The sequence below is a fragment of the Stenella coeruleoalba genome (genome assembly GCF_951394435.1).
Source record: "Stenella coeruleoalba genome assembly, chromosome: 8".
Classification (NCBI taxonomy): Eukaryota; Metazoa; Chordata; class Mammalia; order Artiodactyla; family Delphinidae; genus Stenella; species Stenella coeruleoalba.
In genome coordinates this window covers 53,441,188-53,465,854 of record NC_137154.1, presented here as the reverse complement: position 1 = coordinate 53,465,854, position 24,667 = coordinate 53,441,188, and the positions used below count along the sequence as shown (strand labels likewise).

At 43.4% G+C, this 24,667-nt stretch overlaps 1 protein-coding gene and 1 long non-coding RNA gene across 4 annotated transcripts in view; one reads left to right on the top strand and one right to left on the bottom strand.

Annotated features, from left to right (window-relative positions):
• LOC307189800 overlaps nt 1-24,024 on the top strand; it is a 99,416-nt gene extending 75,392 nt beyond the window's left edge. The window contains exon 3 of the long non-coding RNA XR_013829315.1: nt 23,126-24,024. This is a non-coding gene — a long non-coding RNA (uncharacterized lncRNA). The remainder of the gene's footprint in view (nt 1-23,125) is intronic.
• The window catches only part of UVRAG (UV radiation resistance associated), a 317,503-nt gene continuing 309,899 nt past the window's right edge, over nt 17,064-24,667 (bottom strand). For 2 of the 3 annotated variants that reach the window (XM_079928279.1, XM_079928280.1), the window contains one exon: nt 17,064-20,506. In XM_079928279.1, the coding sequence (XP_079784405.1) occupies nt 19,804-20,506 (703 nt within the window). In that variant the 3' untranslated portion in view covers nt 17,064-19,803. The remainder of the gene's footprint in view (nt 20,507-24,667) is intronic. The other variant, XM_079928281.1, reaches the window with a different exon arrangement.

Below are 24,667 nucleotides of genomic sequence, written 5' to 3'. Positions count from 1 at the left end.
GCCTCAGAAGGTTGTGCTTTTCTAAGAATTTGTCCATTTCTTCCATGTTGTCCATTTTATTGGCATAGAGTTGCTTGTAGTAATCTCTCATGATCCGTTGTATTTCTGCAGTGTCAGTTTTTACTTCTCTTTTTTCATTTCTAATGCTATTGATTTGAGCCTTCTCCCTTTTTTTCTTGTTAAGTCTGGTAATGGTTTATCAATTTGTTTATCTTCTCAAAGAAGCAGCTTTTAGTTTTTTTGATCTTTGCTATTGTTTTCTTTGTTTCTATTTCATTTATTTCTGATCTGATCTTTATGATTTCTTTCCTTCTTGTAACTTTGGGGTTTATTTGTTCTTCTTTCTCTAATTGTTTTAGCTGTAAGGTTAGGTTGTTTATTTGAGATGTTTCTTGTTTCTTGAGGTAAGATTGTATTGCTATAAACTTCCCTGTTAGAACTGCTTTTGCTGCATCCCATAGGTTTTGGGTTGTCGTGTTTTTGTTGTCATTTGTTTCTAGGTATTTTTTGATTTCCTCTTTGATTTCTTCAGTGATCTCTCCGTTATTAAGTAGTGTATTGTTTAGCCTCCATGTGTTTGTATTTTTTACAGATTTTTTCCTGTAATTGATATCTAGTCTCATAGTTGGTTGGAAAAGATACTTGATACAATTACAATTTTCTTAAATTTACCAAGCCTTGATTCGTGACCCAATATGTGATCTATCCTGGAGAATGTTCCATGAGCACTTGAGAAGAAAGTGTATTCTGTTGTTTTTGGATGAGTGTCCTATAAATATCAATTAAGTCCATCTTGTTTAATGTGTCATTTAAAGCTTGTGTTTCCTTATTTATTTTCATTTTGGATGATCTGTCCATTGGTGAAAGTGGAGTGTTAAAGTCCCCTACTACGATTGTGTTGCTGTCGATTTCCCCTTTTATGGCTGTTAGCATTCTCCTTAGTACTGAGGTGCTCCTGTGCTGGGTCCATAAATATTTACACTTGTTATATCTTCTTCTTGGATTGATCCCTTGATCATTACGTAGTGTCCTTCTTTGTCTCTTGTAATAGTCTTCCTTTTAAAGTCTATTTTGTCTGCTATGAGAATTGCCACTCCAGCTTTCTTTTGATTTCCATTTGCTGGAATATCTTTTTCCATCCCCTCACTTTCAGTCTGTATGTGTCCCTAGATCTGAAGTGGGTCTCTTGTATACAGCATGTATACGGGTCTTGTTTTTGTATCCATTCAGCCAGTCTATGTCTTTTGGTTGGAGCATTTAATCCATTTACATTTAAGGTAATTTTCAATATGTATGTTCCTATCACCATTTTCTTAATTGTTTGGGGTTTGTTATTGTAGGTCTTTTCCTTCTCTTGTGTTTCCTGCCTAGAGAAGTTCCTTTAGCATTGTTGTAGAGCTGGTTTGGTGGTGCTGAATTCTCTTAGCTTTTGCTTGTCTGTAAAGATTTTAATTTCTCCATTGAATCTGAATGAGATCCTTGCTGGGTAGTGTAATCTTGGTTGTTGTTTTTTCCCTTTCATCACTTTAAATATGTCCTGCCACTCCCTTCTTGCTTGCAGAGTTTCTGCTCAAATATCAGCTGTTAACCTTATGGGGATTCCCTTGTGTGTTATTTGTTGCTTTTCCCTTCTGCTTTTAATATTTTTTCTTTGTATTTAATTTTTGATAGTTTGATTAATATGTGTCTTGGCATGTTTCTCCTTGGATTTATCCTGTATGGGACTCTCTGCGCTTCCTGGAGTTAATTGACTATTTCCTTTCCCATATTAGGGACGTTTTCAACTATAATCTCTTCAAATATTTTCTCAGTCCCTTTCTTTTTCTCTTCTTCTGGGACTCCTATAATTCGAATGTTGGTGCACTTAATGTTGTCCCAGAGGTCTCTGAGACTCTCCTCAATTCTTTTCATTCTTTTTTCTTTATTCTGCTCTGCAGTAGTTATTTCCACTATTTTATCTGCTAGGTCACTTATCCACTTTTCTGCCTCAGTTATTGTGCTATTGATTCCTTCTAGAGAATTTTTAATTTCATTTATTGTGTTGTTCATCATTGTTTGCTTGCTCTTTAGTTCTTCTAGGTCCTTGTTGAACGTTTCTTGTATTTTCTCCATTCTATTTCCAAGATTTTGGATCGTATTTCCTGTCATTACTCTGAGTTCTTTTTCAGGTAGATTGCCTATTTCCTCTTCATTTGTTTGGTCTGATGTGTTTTTACCTTCCTCCTTCATCTGCTGTGTGTTTCTCTGTCTTCTCATTTTGCTTAACTTACTGTGTTTGGGGTCTCCTTTTCACAGGCTGCAGGTTTTTAGTGCCCGTTGTTTTTGGTGTCTGCCCCTAGTGGCTAAGTTTGGTTCAGTGGGTTGTGTAGGCTTCCTGGTGGAGGGGACTGGTGCCTGTGTTCTGGTGGATGAAGCTGGATCTTGTCTTTCTGGTGGGCAGGACCACGTCTGGTGGTGTTTTCGGGTGCCTGTGACCTTATTATGATTTTAGGCAGCCTCTCTGCTAATGGGTGGGGTTGTGTTGCTGTCTTGCTAGTTGTTTGGCATAGGGTGTCCAGTACTGTAGATTGCTGGTCATTGAGTGGAGCTCGGTCTTAGCATTGAGGTGGAGATCTCTGGGAGAGCTTTTGTCGTTTGATATTACTTGGAGCTGGGAGGTCTCTGGTGGACCAATGACCTGAACTCAGCTCTCCCATCTCAGAGGCACAGGCCTGACACCTGGGTGGAATACCAAGACTGTGTCAGCCACACGGCTTAGAAGAAAAGGGAGAAAAAAGACAGAAGAAAGAAACAAATAATAAAATAAAAGAAAGATATTAAAATAATATTTTAATTACTAAAAATTAAAAGTAATAAGAAAGGAAAAAAAAGAAAGAAGAGAGCAACCAAACCAAAAAACAAATACACCAATGATAACAAGTGCTAAGAAGTATACTAAAACAACAACAACAACAACAACAATTGAACAGGCAGAACCCTAGGACAAATGGTAACAGCAAAGCTATACAGACAAAATCACACAAAGAAGCATACACATACACACTCACAAAAAGAGAAAAAGGAAAAATATATATATATATCTACATATAAAAAAAAGGAAGAGAGCAACCAAATCAATAAAGAAATCTACCAATGATAATAAGCTCTAAATAGTAAACTAAGATAAAGATAAAACCAGAAACAAATTAGATGCAGAAAGCAAGCTCCAAGTCTACAGTTGCTCCCAAATTCCACCGCCTCAATTTGGGATGATTCGTTGTCTCTTCATGTATTCCACAGATGCAGGGTACATTGAGTTGATTGTGGAGATTTAATCTGCTGCTCCTGAGGCTGCTGGGAGAGATTTCCCTTTCTCTTCTTTGTTTGCACAGCTCCTGGGGTTCAGCTTTGGATTTGGACCCGCCTCTGTGTGTAGGTCACCTGACGGCATCTGTTCTTTGCTCAGACAGGACGGGGTTAAAGGAGCAGCTGATTCAGGGGCTCTGGCTCACTCAGGCCAGGGGGAGGGAGGGGTACGGAATGTGGGGCGGGCCTGTGGTGGCAGAGGCCTGCATGACGTTGCAACAGCCTGAGGCGTGCTGTGTGTTCTCCCGGGAAGGTTGTCCCTGGATCATGGGACCCTGGCAGTGGTGGGCTGCACAGGCTCTTGGGAGGGGAGGTGTGGATAGTGACCTGTCCTTGCACACAGGCTTCTTGGTGGCTACAGCAGCAGCCTTGGCATTTCATGCCTGTCTCTGGTGTCTGCGCTGATAGCCGTGGCTCGCGCCCATCTCTGGAGCTCGTTTAGGCAGTGCACTGAATCCCCTCTCCTCGCACACCCCGAAATAATGGTCTCTTGCCTCTTAGCAGTTCCAGTCTTTTTCCCAGACTCCCTCCTGGCTAGCTGTGGTGCACTAGCCCCCTTCAGGCTGTGTTCACACAGCCCACCCCAGTCCTCTCCCTGGGGTCTGACCTCCGAAGCCCAATCCTCAGCTCCCAGCCCCCACCCGTCCCAGCGGGTGAGCAGACAAGCCTCTCAGGCTGGTGAGTGCTGGTCAGCACCGATCCTCTGTGTGGGAATCTCTCTGCTTTGCCCTCCTCACCCCTGTTGCTGTGCTCTCCTCCATGGCTCTGAAGCTTCCCCTCTGCTACCCGCGCCCCCCCCGCCCTGCCCCCTGTCTCCTCCAGTGAAGGGGCTTCCTCACGTGTGGAAACTTTTCCTCCTTCACAGCTCCCTCCCAGAGGTACAGGTCCCATCCCTATTCTTTTGTCTCTGTTTTTTCTTTTTTCTTTTGCCCTACCCAGGTACGTGGGGAGTTTCTTGCCTTTTGGGAAGTCTGAGGTCTTCTGCCAGCGTTCAGTAGGTGTTCTGTAGGAGCTATTCCACATGTAGATGTATTTCTGGTGTATTTGTGGGGAGGAAGGTGATCTCCATGTCTTACTCCTCTGCCATTTAGAAGGTCTCTCCTCCATGTGCACTTGAAAAGAATGTATATTCTGCTGCTTTCGGATGGAATGTGCTATATCAATTAAGTCAGTCTGTTCTAATGTGTCATTTAAGGCCTGGGTTTCCTTACTGATTTTCTGTCTGGATGATCTGCCCATTGATGTAAGTGGGGTGTTAAAGTCCTGCACTATTATTGTGTTACTGTCAATTTCTTCTTTTATGGCTCTTAGTACTTGCCTTATATATTGAGGTGCTGCTATGTTGGGCACATATATATTTACCATTGTTATGTCTTCTTCTTGGATCGATACCCTGATCATTATGTAGTGTCCTTCTTTGTCTCTTGTAATAGTCTTTATTTTAAAGTCTGTTTTGTCTGATATGAATACTGCTACTCCAGCTTCCTTTTGATTTGCATTTGCATGAAATACCTTTTTCCATCCCCTCACTTTCAGTCTGTATGTGTCCCTAGATCTGAAGTGGGTCTCTTGTAGACAGCATATATATGGGTCCTGGTTTTGTATCCATTAAGCCAGTCTATGTTTTTGGTTGGAGTATTTAATCTGTTTCCATTTAAGGTAATTATCGCTATGTATGTTCTTATTTCCATTTCGTTAATTGTTTTCAATTTGTTTTTGTAGGTCTTTTTTCTTCCCTGCCTCTTTTGTTCTCTTCTCTTGTGATTTGATGACTAATTTTAGTGTTGTGTTTGGATTCCTTTTTCTTTTGTGTGTGTGTATCTATTGTAGATTTTTAGTTTGCAGTTACCATGAGGTTTTGATACAGCAGTCTATATATAAACAAGATTCTTTTAAGTTGCTGGTCTTTTTAATTTCAAATGCATTTCCAATATCCTGCATTTCTACTCTCCTCACTATTGCTGCTTTTGATATCATATTTGTGTGTGGATGATTTCCTACTTTTACTCTACGTTTGCTTTTACTGGTGAGCTTTCTTATTTGTAATTTTCTTGTTTTTATTTGTGGCCTTTTCCGCCTAGAGAAGTTCCTTTAACATTTGTTTAAAGCTGGTTTGTAGTGCTGAATTCCCTTAGCTTTTGCTTGTCTGTAAAGCTTTTAATTTCTCTGTCGAATCTGAATGAGAGCCTTGGGTAGAGTATTCTTGGTTGTAGGTTTTTCCCTTTAATCACTTTCAATATATCATGCCAATCCCTTTTGGCCTGCAGGGTTTCTGCTAAAAAAAAAAAATCAGCTGATAACCCGATGGGGATTCCCTTGTATGTTATTTGTTGCTTTTAATATTTTTTCTTTGTCTTTAATTTTTGTCAGTTTGATTACTATGTGTCTTGGCATGTTCCTCTTTGGGTTATCCTGCCTGGGTTTCTTTGCACTTCTTGGACTTGGGTGACTGTGTCCTTTCCCGTGTTAGGGTAGTTTTCACCTATTATTTCTTCAAATGTTTTCTCAGGCCCCTTCTCTCTCTCTTCTCCTTCTGTGACCCCTATTATGTGAATGTTGTTGTGTTTAATGCTGTTCCACAGGTCTGTTAGACTGTCCTCATTTCTTTTCATTCTTTTTTCTTTATTCTGTTTCATGGCAGTGATTTCCACCATTCTTTTAGCTCGCTTATCCATTCTTCTGCCTCATTTATTCTGCTATTGATTCCTTCTAGTGTATTTTTCATTTTAGTTATTGTATTGTTCATCTCTGTTTGTTCTTTATATCTTCTAGCTCTTTATTAAATATTTCTTGTATTGGGAATTCCCTGGTGGTCCAGTGGTTAGAACTCCGTGCTCTCACTGCCAAGGGCTCGGGTTCAATCCCTGGTCAGGGAAGTAAGATCCCACAAGCCACACAGCATAGCCAAAAGAAAAAAAAAATTACTTTTATCTTCTTGGTCTGTGTCTCCATTCTTTTTCTGAGATCTTGGATCATCTTTACTACCATTACTCTGAATTCTTTTTGGGTAGATGGCAAGTGGATCTTTCTTAAACTCGTTTCTCTCTCACAGTGGAAATGTGAAAGACAGACCAAGAGGGCCCCACATTTAAGGAAAAATGGGGAGTGTAATGTGTCACTGAAGACTATTCCCTGTTTAGTGCAGCAGCCTCTGTGTTGAAAGGATTTATCTTAAGACACCTGGACCACCTTGCTCATTGCATTCCCCACATTGTCTCTGCAGGCGTTTCACTGTGACTCAGGGCCAGGATCACCTCTCTGGTCTAAGAGCTCAGAGGCGTGCTGAAACATATTCTTCTAAAAAAAATCACAATAGCTCACTGACAAACCATCACTGGTCTTTTTGAGAGCTCATGGGAGATAGGGGTACTGCTTAAAGGGTTGGAGCTCTCACTTGGGGAGTGAGAGGATTTTTATAAGAATTAGTGAGCAACCAAAAATTTCAAAAGAAAAAAAATATATCCATTTGTTTATAGCCTCTTGGAAAAACACAAAATTTCAACCTTCATAGCTCTGTGGCAAGCAGAAGGAGCCAAACCAATCTACTTTCCTGCTCTGATCAAAAGTAGGAAGGTAGCAGATAGAAAACAATAGAGATAACGTGCGTGAATCAAAGCACAACTTGAGAGTATTTGGATATGATGCTGCTCGCTATGCTGTAGGAGAAGGAGATCAAAGGGGCAGCTTCTTACCAGTAAGGATGCGGAGCCAGGGATGGTACAAAGGGTTCCTGTTGACCCCAAGGTGGCTTTGGTGGGTGGGCTGGGGTGTCGGACACTGTGAGACCTGAGACATGGCCCCTGTCCTTTAGCCCTCTGAACCCTGTGTTTTCATCCACTCTGCCCAGCCATGGGTGGTTACAAGGATCAAACATGATAACACATTGAGGAATTCTACAATCGTGGAGGCTACAGAGGGAACTTGAGGGTCATTCGCCATGGCCATGACCACCAGCTGGTCCTTTTGATTCCATCACCCTCATCTCTCCAAATTTGTCTTCTCCATCATGCTGCCACCATCTGCGTGCAGGGCACCCCCTGCCCCCCAGCCTGGGCTCCCGTGGGTGCCTCCTCACTGCTCTCCTGGCCCCATTTTGCCCCCAACCCATCCAACTGGCAGGAAGGGTGATCTCTGTAAATGTTTCTGTGACTCAGTCCTCCAGAACCTTCCCTTGCCTTTGCATACATGTCTTGCCATGACTTGTCAGGGGCCCCCGTGGCATGGCCTGCCCATCCCCGTCCCCAGGTCACTCCAGTCCTCAGTTCACCTGCATCTTCCCCAGACACCTCTGCTCAGACCACTCCGCCCTCACCAGCTCTCTCGCCTGCACACTTCAGTGACCCCTTCTCCCTGAGGGCCCTGCTCCTTGTCATTTCCTGCCCAGCCTCCCAATCATGTCAGCAGCACTGATCACACCTGGGTGCTGGTGTTTTTTTTAATTGTAATGAAATACACATAACATGAAATGTACCATCTTAACCATTTCTGAGTGTACAACTCAGGAGCGTGAAGTACATTCATACTGTTGTGCAATCTCCAGAACGCTTCATCTTGCAAAACTGAAACTTTGTATCCATTAAACGGCAACTCCCCGTTGCCCCTGCCCCCAGCCCCTGGCAGCTACTGTTTTCCTTTCTATCCCCGTGAATTTGACGCCTCTAGGAACCTCCTGTGATGGAAGCATACAGCAGTTGTCTTTTAGTGGCTGGCTTTTTTCAGTTAGAATAATGTCCTCTGGGTTCATCTATGTGGAGCATGTGACAGGATTTCCTTCCCCTTTAAGGCTGAGCAATGTTCTGTTGTACGTATAGATCACATGTTGTTTTTCCATTCATCTGCTGATAGACACTTGGGCTGTTTGTACCTTTGGCTGTTGAGAACAGTGCTATGGACATGGGTATACAGATATTTCATCAAGATCCTGCTGCCAATACTTTTGAGTATTGTATTTGCTTCTCTACACCCATCACTGTGGCATTTTCTTGTTCATGCGTGTGTTCTCTGTTGCCTGCCTCTCCCACTAGCCCCTGAGCTGCTGGGAGCAGGCACCATACTCACTGCTGTCCCCCTAGTGCAGTTCCTGGCGTGACATGTACTAAGTGCTCACTAAATACTGTTGTGAGAGGGAATAAATAAACTCCAAATGCATCTTCTTGTTCCAACCTTCAACAGTTTTTTAAAGTAATGAATTGCTTGTTTTTATGAACATCACAGATGATCTTTTTTTAAAAAAAATAAGCCATACATAAAAGTTTAAAAAAGAAAGTAAAAATTGACCCTAAATCGCCTCCCCCATGAAATAACCAGTTTTATTTTGGTGTTGGATTCAGGCATTTCTCTCTGCATTGATCTAGGCAGGGTGATGGGGTCTGGTTGGGCCAACTGATAATTTTATAAGAATGTCAACCTCCTACCTTTCATCTAGCTCTCAACGACTGTTCCTTGTTCGGGGGAAACAAACAAACAAACAGAATGCTCTACTGGGAAAAGCAGAGTGGTTGGGCACCTGGTCCCCCTTCTGGCCTCCTAGGATGCTTCCCTTTGTAGTTTAAACCTGCAGCCGGGTGCTCAGTGAGAGCCTCGCACAGGAGCGCCTTTGACGCAGGTGCATGGGTCTGGGCCAACTCTTCCTGACCGATTGGAGCAGAACCTCAGCAGTGGATGTTCCCTAAGGACCAGTGGATTCAGGTAGCAGCTGGCTGTGTTAGGTCTGGATTCTGCTGTTCCTGTGGTGCTTTTTTTTTTTTTTTTTTTTTTTTGCAGTAGATGGGCCGCTCACTGTTGTGGCCTCTCCCGTTGCGAAGCACAGGCTCCGGACGCGCAGGCTCAGCAGCCATGGCTCACGGACCCAGCCGCTCCGCGGCATGTGGGATCCTCCTGGACCGGGGCACGAACCCACGTCCCCTGCATCGGCAGGCGGACTCTCAACCACTGAGCCACCAGGGAAGCCCCTGTGGTGCTTTTTGTTCATTCACCAAGAAGGAAGGCTGTGGGGAAAGGGAAGGAGTGTGCCAGCTTTCTCTGGCCTCCCTCGCTCCTCGGTTGATTGGTAGAACCGGGAGAGAACAGAGATTTATACTGCCTCCAGGGCAGCGTAGATAGAGTCCAGAACAAGAAAGGGAATTGAAGGGCTGAATGTCTCAAAAGCCAGGCTTTCATTGCAAGAGCAGGCTTTGTGGAGCAAGAAAAGTTTCGTCTGACTAGACAGAGCCTGGAGCCTAGGGAACTTTAGTGTATAGCCATAAAAAAAAATACTGCCATGGAGGAGAAGAGAATGCATGCAGGTGGCGATGTAGGGGTGTTTTCCGACCTCTGAAAAAAGGGAGTAGAAACTTGAAGAGCTGCAGGGAGCGCTATTTGGAAGGGGTGGAGCTAGACCCCAAAAGATTGGTGAAGGCTGAGAGGGGTCCTTCCTCCCCTGTCCCTGACCCCGTCTGGGGTCTAAATAGGAAATAGGTTTGGGCCAGTCACAGACAAGGGACCCAACTGCCCAGTCTGCCACGTAGACCTAGGCAAGCCTTCATAGGAGTTCTGTGCTCTTCAGGGTGCCGGGCTGCCAACTAGCAGAGGCGAGAAGTCCAGGCCGGGAACCCTGAGGGCAGCCTCACAAGGAAGTGAGAGAAGGTGGGCCAGGTGGCCTGAGTCCCCAGGGGAGCCGAGCAGGGCTGAGAGGGTCCTAGGGAAGGATGACACAGGTGTGAGGACCCAGAGATCAGAAAAATGGAGGCCAGCAGCCAACATCCAAATGAGCCACACTACGGGCAGTTCAGAGAGACTCGTCAGAAGCCCTGGGGCCACTTGGGTGAAGGGTGGGGTCAGGGAGGACTTGGAAATTTGAACACTTACCGCATAGAAGATATGGTTTAACCAGAAATGACTGAGTTGCCTTGAAATAGCAAGATCAGGAGTCTTCTGCCAGTGGGCTTCCCTGGTGGCACAGTGGTTGGGAGTCTGCCTGCCAATGCAGGGGACACGGGTTTGAGCCCTGGTCCAGGAGGAGCCCACATGCTGCAGAGCAACTAAGCCCGTGTGCCACAACTACTGAGCCTGCGCTCTACAGCCTGTGAGCCACAACTACTGAGCCCACGTGTCACAACTACTGAAGCCCTCGTGCCTAGAGCCTGTGCTCCGCAACAAGAGAAGCCACCACAATGAGAAGCCCGTGCACTGCGACAAAGAGTAGCCCCACTCGTTGCAACTAGAGAAAGCCCGCACGCAGCAACGAAGACCCAACGCAGCCAAAAATAAAATAAATACATTTATAAAAAAAAAGAGTCTTCTGCCATTAGCTGAAAAGGGCATTCATGAGGTTGGATGAAGACTGTTATGGGGAAATAAAGTTACATTTCTGTACATCTGGGCTGTGACCGTACATCAAAAACTTCCATCCACAATAGAATTCCTTGTGCCAGTGGGTTGGTGACACAGACGCAGGGGCCAACACTGAAGCCGAGTCCTAAGGGGGCCAGCCAGAGTGGTCAGGATGTACTTATATTTTTTTTAAAAAAAATCATCAACACTACAGTGCAAAATATAATTGACAGAAAACAACCCTGGTAGGGGTGGAGGTGTTGTCTGTGGACCCAGTTTGCCACTGTCCAGCCTCATGGCTCATCACTCTCTACTCCAAAACTTTGCATATGCGGTCCCCTTGGCCTGGAATGGGCTCTCTATAGCTTCAAATCTGTTTAAATCTCACTTCCCCAAGGAGGCTTGCCTGAGATCCCAGGGCAAAGTGGCTCCCCCATGTCAGATTCCCATGGTTTGTCGCCTGTGGTTTTCCTTCATAGCACTGCCCCATGATTTGTTCCACCAGGGCCAGTCAATAGGGGGCGCCCAATCAATGCTAAATGAATGAATGCATGCAGGGAACTGTGGCCTGCAGCTCAGCTGGAAAGTGGAGAAACGACTCGAAGCTTCTGGTTTCAAGTCCTAGCTCTTGTTAAGTTTTAGCTCTGGGAACTTGGCTATGACACTGACTTCTCTGGGCCTCAACTGCTTCATTTGTAAAACGGGCACTCAGCACACTGGTCTAGCAATCTTTCCTGAGCACTAGTTGCGCCTTACAACAGGGTGCCCGCCCTCTGGGAGCTCACAGCCTGCTGAAGGTGACAGACAGGGAAACAGACACTTAGAGAAAATGTAAGGGCCGCTGTGGGAGCACACACAGGTGGTGGGAGGATCCCAAAGGAGGGAGGCCTACCTGTTTCAGGGTGGAGGTGGGGGTGGAGACTGGGGAAGATGGCAGGGAGGACTTCAAAGAGGAAAGGAGAATGGCTGAACTCTGGCTTATAGGAGGAACTGTGGTTTGGTTTGCCGTTTGTTATGGGGGCAATGGCCCTGGGGCATGCGGGAGCAGGGGCATTCTGGGAATGACAAGCATCCACCTGGCTGGAGGGTAGGGTGTGGGCTAGAGGCAACAGGGTGACCTCCAGTTACCTATCACCCATCACCTATGGCCAATCTTGTTTCATCTATACCCCACTGCATACCCCATCCCAATCCCAGACAAATGCTCTTCATCTGTAAATGTTTCATATGCACCTCTAAGAGATACAGACTTTTCAAAAAACTGTTACACTATTTTTTACTATTATCAGATCTAAAAAAAATCGTTAATACAATCAAATAGTCAGTGTTTACATTTTGATTATGCCTTTATTTTAAGGTTGTTTGATTTACATGAACCAAACAAGGTCCATAATGGGATTGATTGATGACTATTGCATCTCTTTTTTAAAAAAAAATTTAGTTAGGCGCTGCGTCTTAGTTGTGGCACGCGGGATCTTCTTAGTTGCGGTGTGCAGACTCAGTTGTGGCGTGCATGCGGGATCTAGTTCCCCGACCAGGGATCAAACCCGGGCCCCCTGCACTGGAAGTGCGGAGTTTTACCCACTGGGCCACCAGGGAAATCTTATGTCTCTTCTTAACAGGTTCTCCCTTCCTTCTTTAGTTTTTTCTTGCAATATACTTATTGAGGAAACCAAGTTCTTTGTCCTATAGTTTCCCACTGTCTAGATTTTGCTGATTGCATGTTCCAGGTGTTAACATGCTCACTTGCCCTCTGATTTTCCTAGTAGTTAGATCCAGAGCTGTTCTGACCAATAGTAATATAGCGTGAGCCACAAATGCAAGTCACACATGCAATTTAAAATTTTCTAGTAGTCACATCTTAAGAAGTAAAAGAAACTGATGAAATTAATTATATTTTACTTAATTTCATATATCCAAAGTATTATTCCAACATGTGAGCAATACAAAAATTCTTAATATAAATTTACATTCTCTTTTTGTACCAAGTCTCTGAAATTCAGTGTGTACTTCACACTCTTAGCGCATCTCAATTTGAATGAGCCACTTTTCAACTAAATAGCTATACATGGTCAGCAGCTACTGTACTGGACACCACAGATAGAGGGTTGATCATACTTCGGGTCAAACTTTTGCCAAGAATTCTTCATTGGTGTTGTGTTCTTTCATCAGGAGGCATAAAATGTCTGGTTTTCTCTCTTTTTGTGATATTAGCAGCCACTGATGATCATTGTCTTAGATGCACTAGATTCATTAGAATGGCAAAGTGGTGACAGTCTAATTCTATTATCCCTCCTGAATTTTATTTTACTTGGAATATTTCTGTAAGAGAAACTTCCCCTCATCAACAATTTGGTTAACTAGTGTGTGTCTGATTGTTTTCCCTTTGTTTAACAGTTCCTAGAGGGTTAGAGCTGTGTGTAGGACAGGTCACTGGGTTTGCAGTATGCAGAATGGGTTGGAGGGCAAGAAGGTGGCTGAAGGGAGCCAGGGAGGAGGTGACTGCAATCCAGGTGGCAACCCCAGCCATGGCCAAGCCCTGCGCAGCCACCAGTTCTCGCCCCTAAACCTCAGGAGTCTCCTTCCAAAGGCCAATTAAGTGCCTGCCTTCCCCTGGTCCCCCCAAGGTCGCCCTTTCTGCCCTGGCCTGTGCCCTGGGCAGAGAAGTCAAGGCAACTGGCAGGTTTCTGGGAGCAAAGGGCCTGGCCCCATGGCCAGCAAGCTTGGAGACCGACCTCACCTTGCATGAGTGAAAGCTCACAGACCATCTGCATGTAAAGTAGCCTGGGGGTCTCCTCACAACACAGCAAAACTCAAAGAGCAAGACACAGGGATTCTGGTTTCTTTGAGGAATAAGTGAATTTAAAACTTTTTTGCAAGTAAATTTTTGAGAGAACAAGTTTATCCCTTAAGGTATCAATTTATTTTAACCATTTTGAATAATATACTCCCTTAAAATATTTTACGCATTTTCCTATCAAACTAAAATGAATTTATCCTTTTTCTGATGACTGAGGGCTATTTAGAAACAGTAAAATCATTTAAGCTGAGTTATTTTAAGCTAGCTGTTTTGTTAATTTTTGTGATATATTTTACAACCACTGCGTCGAGGATCTTGAGTAGATGGCAGGGTAGTAGCTGTTTTGCTACATATAAAACCCTGACTAGAAGCAGGCTGTGTGAAATGATTTAGTCCCAAGTTATTCACAACAGGTAGAGAGTGACAGGTGGGGGTCTTCTCCTTTCCTGCCATGCTCTGGACCCCAAGGCGAGCTGAGATGGGTTTTGAAGAATGAATACTAATTTGCTCCTAGGGCAAGAGGAGTCTCTGTCCAGGCGCAAGGGAAAAGCTGAGCAAGGGGCTTACCACTTTTCAGAGGAGCATGTGCGCTCGAAGTCAATCGCCTTGCCTGGGCCGCACAGCCAGTGAGCGGTGGGGCTGGGATCTGAATCCCTCTGACTGGCTGCTCTCCGGGGCGGCCGAGGGCTTCTCACTCAACATGCCCGGACTGCTTCCTTCCTGCCTGTTTGTATCTGCTTCTTCGAATCAGGTTATCCACTATTTCTGTCTACTCCCAACCTTGCTTCCTTTCTAATTTGCTGCTTGTACTTTTAATGGGGACTGAGAGAAAGGAAGTTCATTAGACTTGTGTTCTGTACAAAGCCAAAAGGATCTGAGCCTGCCACTCTCCCCCTTGTAGTTCTGGGCTTGGGCTTGGCTGACTATAGCTATTTCTCCAACTGGCTGTCTTTTTCATTTTTATCGAGATTCATGACCATGCTTTTTCTGGATTGCTGACATCGCCAGTCTCTAAAAAAGTGTGGAATTATTTTATAGACATGTATTTCTTTATTCATTTAAAATCCACAAGGCTGAGCTGTCTACCTACAAAACCATGGTTAGATGCGCCAAGAGGGAAAAAAAAAAAAGAAAGCCTCTATCTATTTTGAGCAAAATTAAGAGCTCTGGGCACTAGTTCAGCGTTCAGCAAGGCAGCCAGAAGCTATGTGAGAGAATATGTATGGATGAGGTGGCCTAAATAAACTCATCTGCCAGGCGTTAAAAAAAAAAAAAACCCATAAAAATTAAGCTAATTAGGCTTATGGACCATGTCTCAACACTGTCCATGCCACCCACCAAAAGACCTCGAAACACTTTACATTTGTTTAGAGTTGTTTTTCAAAAGAGCAGTTTCAGCCCTGACACATTCTCAATGTGTACCGAATGGAGACCTCCGTTTCAAAGCCTGATGTATACAATGCAAGAAATCCTTGTTGAATGACTAACTCCTCCCAACGAGCGTGGTGCTTTGTAAAGATCATTAAGTGTTTCATAAAAATACTCATCACTTCTTACACTCTATCTGACCCCAGGGCGGGGCTGGGGTGGGGTGGGGAGAGATGTGGGTATCACCCCTACTTTTTAATTTTTTTTTAATTTATTGGAGTACAGTTGATTTACAATGTTGTGTTTGTTAAGTTTCTGCTGTAAAGTGAATCAGTTATACAAATACATACATACATCTACTCTTTTTTAGATTCTTTTCCCATATAGGTCACTACAGAGTATTGAGTAGAGATAGTAGTGTGTATACGTCAATCCCAATCTCCCAATTTATCCCTCCCCACTTTTCCCTCCATAACCATAAGTTTGTTTTCTGCATCTGTGACTGTTTTGTAAATAACTTCATTTGTATCATTTTTAGATTCCACCTGTGAGCGATATCATGATATTTGTCTTTGTCTTACGTTACTTAGTACGATAATCTCTAGTTCCATCTATGTTGCCACATATGGCATTATTTCATTCTTTTTTTATGGCTAATATTCCATTGTATATAAGTACCACATCTACTTTATCCATTCATCTGTCAATGGACGTTTAGGTTGCTTCCATGTCTTGGCTATTGTAAATAGTGCTGCTATGAATATCGGGGTGCATGGATCTTTTTGAATTATGGTTTTCTCCAGATATATACCCAGGAGTGGGATTGCTGGACCATATGGTAGTTCTATTTTTAGTTTTTTAAGGAGCCTCTATAGTGTTCTCCATAATGGCTGTACCAATTTACATTCCCACCAACAGTGTAGGAGGGTTCCCTTTTCTCCACTTTCCAGCATTTATTGTTTGTAGACTTTTTGATGGCCATTCTGATCGGTGTGAGGTATCATCCCTATGTGACAGATTAGGAGCCAGATTCGGAGGGGTTAAGTGGCCGTGCCCAAGTGCTAGAACAAGAAATGGTTCTAGCAAGTCTCAGGCATCCTTTTTGTCACTAGGCAGCAGGCAGCCTTCCACAGGACAAAAGGGAACCAACACTGATGGTGCAGGCCCCATACAAACATAATGGCAAGGGCAGAGTTCTCTCCAATTCTTTACAGATTAAGAAGTGAGGCGTCATTAAGGGTTTCATGATTTGAGCAGGGTCATAACTTCCAAGTGGCTGAATTGGGGCATTCGGAATCTAGCTTCTAAAGAATAGATGCTGACTGCCCTTTGTATCACACGGTAAAAACCCAGTTCATTATTCAGTATTTACCCTGAAACCATTAAGGACATAAGGATGAACCTCTTTTTCAGAGAGACTTTTTTTCCTAAACAAAATAGTACAGAAGAAGATTAAGAAGAGCATCACTAGAGTCCAGCCTCAGCGTGGCTGCTAGTTGTAACTCACATCTAACCAAGTTACTCTTCTGCTTTCAAGTCTGGAAAGGGTACCGATCGGTCGCCCACTGCATGCATCCAAATCTCTTCCCCTGGCATTTTAAGTCCTTCCCCATGGGTCTGCAATTCAATTTCTCCTCTCACCTTTCTTCACATCCATTCAGGGCCCAAGTACAGCAAACTCCTTGCAATTTTGCGAACACGCATGCGGCCCTGCCTTGCCTCTGGGCTTCGCCCATGCCGTTCCCTCCATCTGTAATGTGAAATCTTATACATCTTTCATCTGTATTACCTCCACGACCCTTTCCTGATCCTTGAGGCAGAACAGCTTTCTCTGAATTCTGTAGCATGGCTATACATTTCTCCATCATAGAATTTATCACACTGAATTATACTTAATTGTTAATATACTTATGCCACCCTTCCCCCCACAACTGGAGAATGTGGCAGAGGTCAAGGCTTATTAATCTTTGTATAACCTTGTTTAGTCCAGTCCCTTGCAAAGAGGGAGAGAGCTAGCTCAGTAAATGCGGAATGGCTGGCTGACTGTTTAAGAATGAGGTTTTCATAGTTAACTCAGCTTTAGTATGAAATTCAAAACAGTGAAGAAGACAGGACTCAAACATAGCAGGGAAGTAACATACACTTTTACTCTCAAAATAAATACTAATCAATTTTATTTTATAAATACAGATGCTGAGTTTTCTTCCAATTACCAACAGATCAGTTTCACATGCCATTTATTATTGGTGGTGGTTTAAAAAATTATTTAAATAACTGGTTAGGTCAGGATAAATGGGCACTATTAGAACTGCTAAAAAAATAAAGCTGGATACAATCTTCCAAAACTAATATTCTGGGGGGGAAAAAAATCTCTGGAATTTTTAAAATGGGTAAGGGGAAGTGGAGAGAGAAAACACAAGCAAATATTCATCTGATAACATTTGCCGGCTGTAAAAGTGTCTCAGCTACATGAAAATTGAAAGGGCTCTTAGCAGTTCAGAAATGGATAGGACTGAGTTTTCATTTCAACTTACATTCTCAAAGCAAAAATTACAAAGATTAGTAGGAGATAATACCTCATCCCATATTTGGCCTTGGCCACTTTAAACAGAGGCAAAATGAATTCTGCAGCTTTGGGAAATGTCAGAGTTATTCCCGGAGAATGTAATGCTGTAGGATCTACCCAAGTTTGGCAGAAACTGCAGACATCAAACAAACTCAGTGAAAACTCAAAACCTAAACTAAATAAACCGAAACCTAAGTGGTGTTTTGGGGCACAACATCACTGGACACGGTGTGGATTAGGCAAATGTGCAGGTAACTACTGATCAGTTCTGGCCTACCAGATCACATTCAATGGTGGGGTTCCCTGCTGTGTGGGTCAAAAGCTGTGAAGCCCAGAATCAGGGAGTCCACAAATGGGAGACTGACAGGTGGAACCCCGGAGCTGCAGGCTCTATCTGGCTGTGTGGAATCTGAGATGACACTGTAACTATGGGTGCTCCTGTACGTGGTCCCTCTGCTTGGTGATGCCAGAAGCCGGGCTGGAGGACCTGCATTGAATGCACCTTGTCTTTGAGTTTTGCATGAAGTTTAAAGGTCTCTCCCATATCTGAAGAATCACACGTCACATGTGATTCACCTTCCATGGTTCAATACTAATATAGTCCTTCAAAACCTCTTTTTTTTGGGCTTGGTGGGGGGTAGATGTTACTTCACTGGAGGACCCCACAGCCCAGTCTGATGTACATCCAAGATCATGTCTAGCTCCACCCGTACTGACTCCAAAATGAATGACAGTACTCTGCAAAGAAGCCATGACTCTACAGATGGCTTCCGCTCCAGGTTTGGAGTAGTTCCACCTGTTTAGAGGAGTAAGATGGATTTCTTCAGATCAAGTTAAAACTTTTAATTGCTCGCAGGTTGGGTCTGTCTGTCATACAATGATCTTGTGAGTTCTTTACCTGAAAAATAACAACATGAACTATTCCATTTACCAGTGTAGCTGTGTTTATAATTGAGCCCAGGAATGCTTGGACAAAATATGAAAATGGTTATGAAACCTGTGAGTTAAGTCATTATGGAGGACAGATGAGCTACTGCAGAGTGCGCCTGTGACGGTGTGTTGCTACACACAATATGTGAACTCAAATGAAGCCAACGGCATTAGCTTAGCTTAGATACAGCCACAGGTTTTGTTCAGGCTAGTGCTGTCACGATGTAACATACGGAGATGTAGGTTCAAGAGGAATTTCAAAGCTGGGGAAAGAAAAAATCAGGTTGAGTGAAGTAAACTCAATTTTTATTCTTTATACAATACACGGATATAAGCATAAAATTTCCTTAAAGAGCTTGCAACCCTGAGGCGATGTCCTTGGGTATATAAAGTATATAGCAATAGCAAATGATATCTGAGCTCCAGGAATGAAAATGTACTTCAAAAACATAATTTAATATTTATGCAATTGCACACATACCGATAGTATTTTATGCCTCATCTAGTCTCTTAATCTAACTACCTCAACTGCCTTGCAGTCTGCACACTGGACAGCCTGACTCTACACATATTTTATCATATACAATGCCTTCCTTTCCAACTGAAATTTAATAAATTAACATGGGGTTTACATATAGGGATTTCTGTATGGTGAGTGTGTTGCCAGAAAGCACACCCAGCTTTTGACAACAGCCTCTGCCCACATAACTGTGGCCCCCAGAGGGAACTGGATGCCATCTGACTATAGTAACCTCAGGGGTCCTTGAGGATCCCCTGGGATCCACCAGAGGTGAGGTCTTCCCTATAATCTGAGGGCTGCAGCAAGGGTATGGCTGACTGGAAGAGGTGGAAGGTAATGGCAACTTCATTAAAGAACCAGCAAATGTGATGTCCTCAGTCGTCAGGATGCACAAGGTATCTACTGTGCAGACGGGGTGACAGCTAGGTTGACTGTGAAGTCTGGGGGCAGGGGCAGGGGCAGGTGGGCCTGGGTATAAGGAGGCCATTGTGCTTCTAACTCATCAACTTAATGGACGGCCAAAGATCCTTCAGTGGATGTTGGAGACCTTTTACTGAATATTCAATTTTCCCAAAGTTTCATAAACTATGGTGAGGGCAAATGCTTATAAGAAACTAAAGATAAATTCATTATATTATTTATATATTATCATCTTCCCTCTGAGGATAACACAGAAGTGTAAATAAAAAAGCAGTCAAATGCCTATAAGGTGACTAGAGCTAGACTTCTGCCTTAAAATAACTGTCAGGCCTGAAAAGCAAATCTTGCAAGCAAAGTCTAACTTTGGCCCACTGATACACAATGATCCTGAGTCCCTCCTTGATTCACAAAGTCTATTTTTCTGAGGAATATCCTCCATTCATATTCATTTTGTGTCATAATTATTACAAAGGGTAACCAGTGCAGCTTTATCCTCATTTCAAGCAGTGACTCTATCCTGGTCCTACCGTCTGTCCGCTCGCTTCACTTATCAGAACTCCTGCGTGGCCGGCGGAAGCTGGATACATTTTCGTTCAGTGCATAGATCCTTCGGGAGAACTCTTCAAATTCTCCCAGAACTTGTTCGTCACACTCCACTGCCACGGCACTGTCCACAGGGATGCAGTTAAATGCTTCCAGCTGATCGCCTGAGGTGAAGCCTGTGGCTTCCATGCCGATGATCTCTTCTGCTTGCTCCACGGTACAGCAGAGCTCGGCTTCGGAGACCGGGTGGAACCCCCCTGGAAGCTGGGCGCTGGAGGAGCCGGCCTGCTCGCTGGGCAGGAGGGTGCCGTTGACTGTGGCTGGAGGCCCCGGGAGGGCTTGTCCCTGTTCCTGGCTAGTGTTCACACTCCCATGGCCTCCACTGAAGCTGTCACTCAGATCTACCCCTTTTTTCTTGTTTTCTTTGGAGAAGTCCAAGGAGGTGTCCAAGGAGGAAGACAGAGATGTTGTCTTTCTCTCAGATTCTCCCGTGGAGGGGACGGTGGTCACAGGCTGGGCTAATGCTGAGCTGTAACTGGGGGGAGGGGTTTTGTACTGGAGTCTCTCATTCTCTGAGCTGGCCCGTTTCCGGTGTCCTTTGTCTGGTGAAGGCATCCCCCCAGAGAAGCCTACATCTACACCCCCAAATACGGAGCTTTGTCTCTTTGGAACAGGGATTGCACTGGAGGTGTGATGTCTGTCGCTAGAAGACAAACAAAAATGAGAAGTTACTTTCAACTTCAGAACTCAGCTTAAACCTTCTGGATCCAGAGATAGGAAATAACATATTTAGGTTTGAGATAATACAAATTGATAATACTCAACCTTAGTATTAATTTTAGTGTCCAAATACAAAATGCAACATAAAGTATTCTGAGTTCAGCATTGGGAGCTTCCTTTAAGAAGGATACAAGATATACGGAAATATATGCAGAGGGTAGGGCGCGGGGTAGAGACAATGTCATATGGGGAGGGGTCGAGGCAACTGGAGGGACTGGATCTGGAAAGAAAAATATATGAGGATGTGATCAACTTCTTATGTCTGAAGGGCTACCAATATCTTATTCTTGTTTTTAATATTCAAGTCTTATTTTACCTTCATAAAGCAGGTAGCCTCATTTGACAGAGAACTTCAATGACTTGCCCACAATAACCTCAGCGAGGCAGGGGTGAGGCTGGACTAAAACCCATGACTCATAGCTCAATGATCAATAGCTTTTCCAATACCCAAATGCTAACTGCCTTGCATGAGATAAGTGGCAGAGAGAGGACCAAGGAGATGTGTGTGTGTGTGTATGTGTGTTCAACGAAAAATTAACTTGCGAAATGACCTCTCCTTTATAACGCCAGTCACACACACTTTACAATACTTGGTCTTCAGTACCTTCCTTCAAACTTGATTTACTTCTCAGGAGGATACTTTTGGGCCAGCAATAATAATTCCTGTTTGGCTACCCAAAGCATTATAGTTTCTGAAGTTATTTCATATACATCATTTCACTTGGTCCTCACAGAAACCCCATCAAGAAAGCAGGGTATACGTTATTACTCTTAAGTCTGAAATAATAAATAATAATTAGTTAATGGAAATAGAGTACCCAGACTCTGGAAATGATAGTCAGTTTGTAAGCTACGCTAGTGAAGCCGCCTCTGGAGTACTAATCACAGTTCTAGACATCATACTTGGCTGACGCTAGTCAGCTTCAATACAACTATATGAACAAACTGGGTCCAGAGACAGAGGGAGGTGCAAACACAAGATCCATCTGACTGGTGTTCTTCAGATGAGGAAACACACACAGAGAAGTGGCTTGCAAAAACAAGTACCAGGCAGGAGCAGAGGTTAGACTTAAAACTATAGCTATCCAACAAATAGCTGCTACATGTGCCAGGCCTTGAGGAGGGGAAACAGATGTGAGACATGCTGGCCCTGCCTCTGAGGAGCTTCCAATCTTGCAGTAGAAAGACATCCACAATTACTGAAATAATACATTTTCAAATTACAGTCATGGTAAGTGCACTGAGAAAGAAGAAAGGATCTCGGGTTCCTTCTACCTGTGTCTACAGCCCCAAACCCTTAAGCCAGCTCCTGCCCCCTCTCCTCTCAGATCTCTCTTGATGCTCGACTATCCCTGTGGTCTAAGCAAAGGTTCGTCAAGCTTCTTGAGGAAAGGCAACCAAAAGGCTTCTTCTAATCCATGTGCCCATCAGGCTCCCTTGCTTGGCTATGAGTGTTGGTGCCAAGAGCGATTTCCTAATTAGGGGTGCTCACTGGGGCACACACAGAACCAGGCAAGTAGACTAGTAAATTACTGTTTTTAGTTCTCAAGAAAAACTAAGCAGAGCAAAACTTGTTGGCCTTAATCTGGGTTTTCAGTTAATATGTTGTCAAAACTCACAGTTTTGGGGTAAGCTGCACATTTTGGCCAGTCTTCTTGTTTTCACTGCTACTTGCTGACAAGTGTCCCTCTCTACATGATTCTGCAGGGGCCCTAGGTAATCAAACCAAAACAGCATCAGCACCACCCACAGACAGCCTATTCTGGGCAGACAGGCCACGCTTTCAGCTGCCACCACAGCCCATGAGGGGTGGGAAGCGCCAGGTAAACCCGCCCGGAACGCTGAAGGTGCTATTGCTGGCACGGGACCACAGGCCAGGTGCTTAACCACTTACGGCTACGAAGGGTGAATGACTTGACACCCTCCCTGCTGCCACCCAACCTATAGCTTTAACCCGCCCAACCTATAGCTGAGCTCTGGGTCTGGGGTGTTACCCCTATTTTTTTAATTTAATTTTTAAAATTTTATATTGGAGTATAGTTGATTTACAATGTTGTTAGTTTCAGGTGCACAGCAAAGCGATTCAGCTGTACATATACATATGTCCATTCTTTTTCAGATTCTTTTCCCATATAGGTTATTACAGAATGTTGATTAGAGTTCCCTGTGCATCAACAGTAGGTCCCTGATGACGTTACTCCTGTTTCGATGCATGGATTTAAAGGCTTTTGTGAGATGGAGACTTTGGCATTTGCTGACATCCTGATCCTGGGATCTTACCCAGTTTTCCTGGATTTTTATGAGAACCCGGGTAATGACAGTATCAAATACAATTTAGAAAACCTAAGAAACAGTAAAACGTTCCCTCTTAACGGTAAGAAGATGAGGTATTACGGAGACAAATAAGGAAGTCTACATATCTAACGTTTACCCTACAGTCACACACTGTCTTTTTTTCCCATTTGCAGCTATGTGCCATGAAACCTTTCAAAAATTTTTATTAGTCTTTCTTATAATCTTTTTTGTTTTTGTTTTTTTGCAGTATGTGGGCCTCTCACTGTTGTGGCCTCTCCCGTTGCAGAGCACAGGCTCAACGGCCATGGCTCATGGGCCCAGCTGCTCCGCGGCATGTGGGATCTTCCTGGACCGGGGCACGAACCCGTGTTCCCTGCATCGGCAGGCGGACTCTCAACCACTGCGCCACCAGGGAAGCCCTAGTCTTTCTTATAATCTTAAAAAAAGTTGAACAAGAAAGGTATTTTCCCTTTTTTTATTAAAAAAAATTTTTTTTAATCTTTAATTTTATATTGAAGTATAGTTGGTTAACAATGTTGTGATAGTTTCAGGTGTACAGCAAAGTGATTCAGTTATACATATACATGTATCTATTCATTTTCCAATTAAAAAATGTATTTTCTTGATAACTTTGGGCCATCAGTATTAACATGTCTTACTAACTATGACATAGTAGAGAGACTATGGGTCTTTCAGGGGCGTGTTTCTGAATCGGGGATCTGAGTCCGAGTTCTTAAGTCTGCACTCAGGCTTTTCTGTGTCCTCTCTCACTGTCAGGCTGTCACGTGTGGCCAAGTCAGCGCTCTTGCCTGTGAGCGCTTCTCCTTTTTTGACATTTGCTTCTAATTTGCTGTGTTCTTGTAAAGTAGATGTCTTGAGAATTGTGTGCAAAGCAAGAGTAAACAGGATTTGAGTGATGGACCAGCAGATATCCTGGGCATAATATGCTTTATTATATGAGTTTTGTAACATTAGTTTTGGCTGCTCAGAATTAATTTTTTATTACTTCCAGAATCTTAGCAATGTTCCAAATTTTTAAGATAGCTGAGGTCTAAACAGCTCAAGTGTTGAATGACTGCATTAAAATATATACAAACACACATGCATTTTTAATTATTATAATAATTTATACTCCCTGGAAAACTAAAAAATATAAACCATATTAAAAAATAAAAATCACTCAAAAGCCTATTACCCATCAAATAACCATTATTTGGATATTTTCCTTTCAGACTTTGATTTTATATATGTGTGTTTAATTTAAAAAAGACACAAAACCAAACAAACAAAAACCAAAATGAAAGCTGTGTTTGCAGTATATATATACAATTCTGTATCCTGTTGTTGGAAGTTATTCAAACCTCTTGGTAAACAATTCTAAATGGCTACTCCATTGAATGGAATATCATAACTTAATCATTTTCTTATTTTTGTGGATTTAAGATATTTCTGAAGTTTTACTATTAAAAAACAAACTATTGTATTTCTGTATAAAAACATAATGCATAGATTTTTTTTTGGTTTTGTTCTTTTTGTTGTTTTGTTTTGTTTTGTTTTTTGCAGTACGCGGACCTCTCACTGTTGTGGCCTCTCCCGTTGCGGAGCACAGTCTCCGGACGCGCAGGCTCAGTGGCCATGGCTCACGGGCCTAGCCGCTCCGCGGCATGTGGGATCTTCCCGGACAGGGCCACGAACCTGTGTCCCCTGCTTCAGCAGGCGAACTCTCAATGACTACGCCACCAGGGAAGCCCAAGGCATAGATTTTTAATAAAATAATTCTGACTTTCAT